The 8072-nt window shown below is 56.1% G+C and overlaps 1 protein-coding gene across 1 annotated transcript; it reads left to right on the forward strand.

Moving 5' to 3' along the window:
• The first annotated feature begins 1084 nt into the window (after window positions 1-1084).
• On the forward strand, window positions 1085-3052 carry TMEM158 (transmembrane protein 158). Its single transcript, XM_081106248.1, has one exon. It carries the CDS (start codon window positions 1525-1527, stop codon window positions 2398-2400), a length of 876 nt encoding a protein of 291 aa, XP_080962374.1. The 5' UTR covers window positions 1085-1524; the 3' UTR covers window positions 2401-3052.
• The last annotated feature ends 5020 nt before the right edge of the window (window positions 3053-8072 follow it).

An 8072-nucleotide genomic window follows, 5' to 3' on the forward strand; every position in this document is an offset into this window, starting at 1 on the left:
ACGGACAGACATCGGGCTCAGTGCATTTATCACAGCAGGGACCACCCATCCCGCTGTTCAGATGGGGAAACCAAGGCCAAGTTCAAATAATCGCTTACCCACCTGGAAAGAGGACGGGTAGGTTGGAGAACTATATTTGGGGTGTTTTCACATCTTCCACAACCTGGTCTTACTCATTGTTAGAAATAATGGACAAAAGCTTCCAGAAATGTAACCGGCCAGGATACCTAGCAATGTAGTTCTGCTCAGGAAACTTGGCTGGTTTAGAGGGAGAGCTATTTGGTTGACTCCCTGTTTCTGCTCTCCTCCCCACCCCACCCTCCACCCCCGCCCCAGATTCAGGAACAGCTGGCGCCTGAGCACAAGAACTTCAAACCACAGAGTCATCCTTGGAGTGAGATCAGGGAAATGTTTTTCGAAGGGTAAGAGGCCACATTGACCAGGAAAGTATTTTTAAAATATAAATCTGATCCCGGCACGTTATGCCTGGCAGGCCTCCCCCACTTACTAACCTAACGGGGGTGAACTGTCCCTGGACGTGTTTTCTACAGACCAGCCTTTCACAAACAGGGTCTCCCTGGACCTGGCAGGCAGGGTCCCAGCACAGGAGGCGTGGTTTCGTGAGAGTGAAATTCCCCATCAGGCCCCACCCAGCCCAGCCGCACATTCGCACCAGCCCCTTCCACTCAAACTCCAGAGAATTCTTGGGCTTTTCCTCCGGGTTTGCTTGCGGTGAGAACACCGAGTGGGTCTATTCTATTGTGTTGGAGACATTAAAAACCAGCCAAACTCTCCAGATGTGAGGTTTTCAGAGACGCCTTAGAAAGGCAGGAAGAACTAGTGGCCCAGGGTTTCCCAGAGGTGGCCTGGGGAACTCGTTCCCCTTCTCCCGGCCTCAGTTTCCCCTTCTTAAAACGAGGGGGGGTCCAGGCTCCCCGCGGCGTGACAAAGGAATGGTCTCGGGCCCTCCCGCCGGCCCCCTAGGACGCTCGGAGCGGAACTCTCCGGGGAGTGAGACAGCCGCTAGCGCGCAGACCTCCCGGGCCCGGCCAACACCCAGCCCGGACCAGCCGAAGAACCCCCATCCCGGCCCTGCCCACCCGCGGGTCTCAGAGCTCCAGCGCCGCACCCCGCATCCCTCGGGTGGAACCCCGCCCTCCACGAGTCCCCCAGCCCGGCGGGCGGAGGGCGGGGCGGGCCGGGGCGGGGCGCGCGGGAGGCGGAGCCAAGTCGGGGAATCCTGCTCCCAGCGAGCGCTCGACCCGGTAGAGCAGCCGCGCTGTCCGAGGGCCCCCGCGCCGGGGGCGGCGGGGAACCCCAGAGCGGCCGATCCGGGAAGGATCCCGGAGCCGAGCGAGGCGCTGCCACCGCCTCCGCGCCGTCCCCGCGGTCTGGCAGGTGCCCCGCCACCGTCTCTCCGTCCGGCCGCCCGTTCCCGCGGTCCCGCCGGCAGCTCGCCCTCCGGTCTCCCGCACGCCATGCAGCCGCCGCCGGCACCGCGCGTGTAAGCGCCCGCCGCCGGCCATGCTGCCCCTCCTCGCCGCGCTGCTGGCCGCCGCCTGCCCGCTGCCGCCCGCTCGCGGCGGGGCCGCGGACGCGCCGGGCCTCCTCGGGGCGCCCCCCAACGCCTCCACCAACGCGTCGTCCACGGGCGAGCCCGCCGCCCCGCGGCTGCTGGCCTCGGCGGCTCCCGGGCCCCCCGAGCGCGCGGGCCCGGAGGAGGCGGCGGCGCCCTGCAACATCAGCGTGCAGCGGCAGATGCTGAGCTCGCTGCTCGTGCGCTGGGGCCGCCCGCGCGGCTTCCAGTGCGACCTGCTGCTCTTCTCCACCAACGCGCACGGCCGCGCCTTCTTCGCCGCCGCCTTCCACCGCGTCGGGCCGCCGCTGCTCATCGAGCACCTGGGGCTGGCGGCGGGCGGCGCGCAGCAGGACCTGCGCCTCTGCGTGGGCTGCGGCTGGGTGCGCGGCCGCCGGCCCGGCCGCCTCCGGCCCGCCGCCACCGCCGGGGCGCCCACCGCGCTGCCCGCCTACCCCGCGGCCGAGCCCCCCGGGCCGCTGTGGCTGCAGGGCGAGCCGCTGCATTTCTGCTGCCTGGACTTCAGCCTGGAGGAGCTGCAGGGCGAGCCGGGCTGGAGACTGAACCGCAAGCCCATCGAGTCCACGCTGGTGGCCTGCTTCATGACCCTGGTCATCGTCGTGTGGAGCGTGGCCGCCCTCATCTGGCCGGTGCCCATCATCGCCGGCTTCCTGCCCAACGGCATGGAGCAGCGCCGGACCACCGCCAGCGCCGCCGCCGCGCCCGCCGCCGTGCCCGCGGGGACCACCGCCGCCGCGGCCGCCGCTGCCGCCGCCGCTGCCGCCGCCGCCGCGGCCGTCACCTCGGGGGCAGCGACCAAGTGACTCGCTCCGCGCCTCCCCGCGTCCGCCCGGCGTCCGTGCTCTCGGGGTGCCTTTCCCGCCGGGAGGCTCGGCCCGCGTGCTTCGTGCTGTCGTGTCCGTTAGTTCTGCGGGGGAGGGGTCGCCAGAGAGGCGCGGGCGCGTTTGCAAAGCCGGGTTTGTGCGGCGCTCTGGCTCCGAAAAGACGCCAGCCCTTGTACCCGCCGAGGGGAGGGGACCGCCGCTGGGAAGACGGAGCGGAGGGAAATGGGGCCCTTTCCCCTCTCTTGCATCTCCCTGCCCTCCTCCCTCCCACACCCACGTGCCCTATATTCATGGCAGAAAATGACCAAATCCTGTGTATTTGTTTTATATATTTAATAACTGTTTTAAATGAAAGTTTTAGTAAAAAAAAAAAACCCACACAAATCAAATTGCTATTGCTGTAGTAAGAGAAGTTCTTTGTATCCGAACATAGTATTTGAAGTTCGTTTGTTTTTTGATTTATTTAAAAGGGGGAAGCGGCATGGGAATGATTTAACACTGATATATCGTTACCGCTGAAGATGAACTTTATGGACCTTTTCCAAGTTGATCTATCCAGTGACGTGTCCCGGTGGGCGTTTCTTCTTGTACTGTGTTTTTTTGGCTTTTAATACAGACATTTTCCTCCAGAGTTGCGTTTGTAGCTTTTTCTTTCTTTGACTTACAAGATGTCCCCCTGAAATGTGGAGGGAGGGACTCTTCAAAAAGCTAGAGAAGGGCTAGTTCCGTCTCCCTTACCCATCTGGGAGAGGTGGGAGATGGGAACCAGGTTGCCAGCCCTGATGGCAATGGTTTTGCCTGGCACCACACTGGCCCCATCCCCACCCCTCAGCTCACTGACATTTGCCATGGTGGCATACAGGGTTTGATGTGATGTATCGCTTTACCCACTGACCCAAGCTCAGCAAAGCACCCAGCAAAGGGCCAAAAATGGAAAAACCAGTACCATATTCTGAGCCGGGTGTCTCACAGAAATGACTGCTTTTCAAAAGCATGTAGATTTCCTTTTCATAGGTGTAAACTTCAGCATATGAGCACATTTCAAAAGCTGGTCTTAAAACCTGAGATATTATTTTGGCATTAAGAAGATCTTTTTAAGGTAAACTGTTTGAGGACTAAATCGTTAACGATGGCGAGGCTTTCCTCACTCAGTGTCCGTGTTACAGTGTCTGCTGGGTCAGTTCCAGATTCTTCCTGCTTTTCAGAAAGTAAATGAGAAGTCCTTAAAGTGACTTCATACAAAAACCACTTGAGCAGCTGCTTTACCTTGCTCCCTCTCCCCATGTTGGAGTGAATACTCGATATAGTTCTAGAGCTTCCATCCTCAAATATGGTCCCTGGCATCAGCATCATCCGGGAACTTGTTCAAGATGCAGAATGAGGGCCCCACCCAGGACCTACTGAACCAGGAACGGGTGGACAGCAGTCAGTTTTAACAAGTCCTCCAATGGATTCTGCTGAATTTCAAACCTGAGAACCTTCAGCATAAGTAGCCTCCTTGTATCTTGAGCTACTGCTGTTACATCACAGGAACAGGATTCTTTTTTCACGGGAATCTATCTGAAGGAGAGGCTGGGCCATTGCCCTGCCACTCCAGCTGCCCCTCGGGCTCTGTGGGACCCAGGGCTATCTCTGGCAGAGGCCAGCCTCTCAGAGAGGAGCAGGAGAGCGAGCTGGTCCAGACACTGCAGAGGTGCAATGTAACGCAAGTCCCGGAGCCTTGCAATTCCCGGTGTGTTATGCTCTGCCCTCTTCTTGACCCTGTGCTAACTAGCAGGAGAAAATCAACAACTGCTCATCTTGGTCAATTTTAATATAAGCATAGCATTTATAAGTCTGGGAGCATCCCAGTAGGGGGCGTGCAGGAGATAGCCGCTCCATGTTTCTCTCTCACTGTCTCCCTTCCTCGCTCTCTAAAATCAATTTTAAAAAACGTATTTAAAAAGAAATGTTCAAATGCATACATTACACAAGTTTTCACCCCAGCAGGTGCCTGCTTCTCAGGGCTCTGCTTTCCCCACTCAGGGACTCTTAGAAGGGGGGCCTCCCTCTGCAGAAGGTAATGGAGGGCTTCTCAGGGCAGGTGGTTTACAAAGGCTGACACGTGGGTTTAACGCTGACACATGGGTCGGAGGCCAGCTGCACAGGATATTGAAACCCATCCGAAGACCATCTCCATTCGATGGAGATGGGGGCGGGGGAGATGAGCTATCATCTTCCTCATCCCAAGTTTATCACCTCCAGACACAAATCAAAGCCAGACCGAACTTCCCACCCCTCCCGGAGAAAGATCCCCGCTCTCCCTCTCGTGTTCAAGGCCCCAGATGTGGCTGATAAGGAACAGAACATAACTTTACAGCATGAACAATAGGATCTGTCTCCTCGAGTCATAAGCACGGAGACACCCTGCAGCGTCTGGGTCTGTTTGATATCTTTGGGGCGAAAATGAATTCTGAGATTCAATAAGCAAGGAGGATATTGCGTCTGTACGATGCTGCCCCCAAAGCTGTCACAGCTCCACGCGGCCAGGTAACAGCCACGTTCAGATGCCCAGCTGCAGGGGCGGGTGCTGAGGCCAGACCCAGAGGGAGGAAGGAGATGGGCCCAGAGGTGGGGCCGTCAGCCCAGGACAGGAACCATCAGTGGGTCAAATGTATTCAGCGCCCCTCGCAATAAATGGACTGTGTGAAGGTCTTCTGTGATGGGCTTTGTTCCATCAGGATGGGGTTCCCTAGAAGCAGAGCCTGAGATGTGGGAAGCTCTGAGGAGGAGGGGGGTAGCAGAAGGGGCAGGAGAAGGGGCAAAGCAAGCATGTGCTCTCAGCTGGCATCACTTCAGTCTGCCCCCACGGAGTTCAACAGCAAGAATTACACCCAGTGTTGCCCCACCTGGAGGGCAAGGGCTGGCCTTTTGTATTCTCATCTCAGTCACTGGGGGAGGCAAGAACTTGGTGTTGGGGGCTGCACAGCCTCTCTCAGCCCCCCTCTCGCTGGGCCCAGAGCCCCAGAGAAGGAGCAGCTGAGAGATGTTAGCTGCCCACCCTCAGGGCAGTTGGGGGATTGTTCGATCTGCAGGCCTGAGAAGGGAATCTGGGCGGCACCCCAGCATTCACTGCAGACCTCACATTGCTCTTGAGCCCCATTCCCAGCTATGTTTGCAATTTCCACTCATGGAGTCATTCTGCCTGCAGAGTGGAGTGAGGAATGGGACCACGCACATATAGGAGCTCAACAAACTACTGGTAGTATTCTTACTCCCAGGCATCAGTTAGTACTCCTGCTGGCCAGCCGTCTCATTCCATATTCAGAAAATACTTAGGCAGTATTACTATGTGCCACAGTGAGCCCTGCGTACAGAGTGAAGATCAAACAGGCCTGAACCTTGCCCGTCATGGAACACACAGCTTATTCTAGCACCTCCGAGGACCAAAATATTAAACCCATGCTTATGGGCAATTGATGGAAACCTGTGTAAGTTATTCTTACTATTAATTACTGTTCTCAGAAGCATTGCCAAAGGGTGTCAGTGACCACTGGTGTTGTCGGTGACCTGAGCAAGGCAAGTCAGTGCTGTGAGAGTGTGGTAATGAAGCTGACTGCCTTTTTCCCTCTTTTTTTTTAAATGAAGAATTGGGGTGTCCCGCCCAGATTCCCTTCACAGGCCTGCAGACCTCCCCCAGCTGCTGTGAGGCTGAGCCTCCATCGACAGATAAATGGAGAAACAAAATGTGGTACAACACACAATGGAATATTATTCAGTCTTTTAAAAGGAGAGAAATTCTGACACACGTGACAACCGGGATGAACCTTGAAGACATTACACTAGGTGAAATAAGCCAGTCACATAAGGGCAAATACTGCGTGACTCCACTTACATGAGATAGTTAGAATACGCAAATGCATAGACAGAAAGTAGAGGAGAGGCTACCAGGGCCTGGGGGAAGGGACTTACTGCTTAACGGGTGCGGGGTTTCTCTTTGGGGTAATGAAAAAGGTTTGGAAATAGAGATAGGGGACGATTTCAAAACATTGCAAATGTAATTAATGCCACTGAATTGCACACTTAAAAATAGTTAAAAATGGCAACTTTTATGTTATATCTATTTTACCATAAAAACGTATCTTTAAAATAACAATAAAGGAGAGGTTTACCTGGCTCCAACCGAGAACTGAACAGGGGCCAAAAAAGATGGGTTTTGTCCCCTGCCCTGCAGTGACCAGAAACAGCTCCTTGCCTGGAACTATGCTGCCCCGCCCCCTGTGGGGCAGCCCCGCCCCTTATAGGGAAACCACGCCCCCTTCGGCGCAGCTCCGCCCCCTGTGGGGAAGCCCCTCCCATCCCACGCGCTCCCAGGCTGCTGGCCTGCTAGCACAGCGTGAACGAGGGTACCTGCGTTTTCTTTTCCTGGTCACCAGCCTGACATTCAGGCGGGAGAGCCCAGCAGACCCTCAGTCGACTCTGATGCCGGGAATGGGACCCCGGCTTCTGGCTCCTGGCGGGCCTGCAGCAGGCCCCCGGGGCAGATAAGCGCCAGTGGTCCATGTGGGCAGGACCGGAAATGAGCGGGAGGGACACGGCCCTTTCCAGTTTGTGCCAGTTCCCTTGTCTTCTCTCGCAGGCAGGTCTGGGTCTTGCAGGAAAAGAATGATGAAGCCATTCCCTCACTCTCTCCTGCCGCTGGGGATTCCTCCTTTATTTTGTTCTTCCAAGATTCCCAAGGCATCTCGGGTTTGGAGGCAGCCTGGGGGCTTGGACGGAGTTCTTGATCGTGCCCAGACTCAGGGCAGAATTTGAAAGATTCCGCCTTAACATTTTACAGAAGGAAACACGTTTCTGCACAGTCATGGTTGGGGGGAGAGAGAGAGAGAGAGAGAGAGAGAGAGAGAGAGAGAGAGAGAGAGAGAGACTTAGTTCAGGAAGAGGATAAAAACTCTGCTATCTCAGTACAGGCAGGAGCAGGCGCGGCAGCCCGCTGGGAGACCAACACAGGCGTGATGGGACCCGTGACTATGAGGAGGGACCATGCTCTGGGTACCTACACTTCCTCATCTATGAAATGGGGGGACATCAAACCTCTGCTGTAGAGCTGTTGGCACCTAGCACCCCCACAGCACACAGCCCTCTGTACCCCCCTGGCTTATCGGCCATGCCACACGTAGGTGGAGAGGGGTGGGTTTGGTTGGGGCATTGATGGGTACTATAACTAATACTAATTGTTTATGGAGATGTTCCTAGCATCCCACTCTGTTCTGAGAACTTTTATTATTGTCAATTTTTTAATCCTCACCCGAGAGAGTGGAAGAGAGGGGGAAAGACAGAGAGAAATATCTATGTGAGAGAAATACGTCGATTGGTTGCCTCCTGCATGTGCCCGACCAGAGCCTTGGGCTGGGGAGGAGCCTGCAACCAAGGTACATGCCCTTGACCCGAATTGAACCCAGTCAGCAGGTCGACACTCTGTCCACTGAGCCAAACCGGCTAGGGCTGTTCTGAGAACTTTTAAACATAAATACAGAAAAATTTTGGTGTTCTCCCACCCATAGCCCCTCTCCACTGACCATTTCTGTGCATATTGGCCCAACTTCCAAATGCCATCATTTCTAAATCTTTCTTAGCCCGCTCTGCTTAGGCACCGAATAAGCTGAGGAATT

The sequence above is a fragment of the Myotis nattereri genome, assembly GCF_964212035.1.
Source record: "Myotis nattereri genome assembly, chromosome: 14".
Classification (NCBI taxonomy): domain Eukaryota; kingdom Metazoa; phylum Chordata; class Mammalia; order Chiroptera; family Vespertilionidae; genus Myotis; species Myotis nattereri.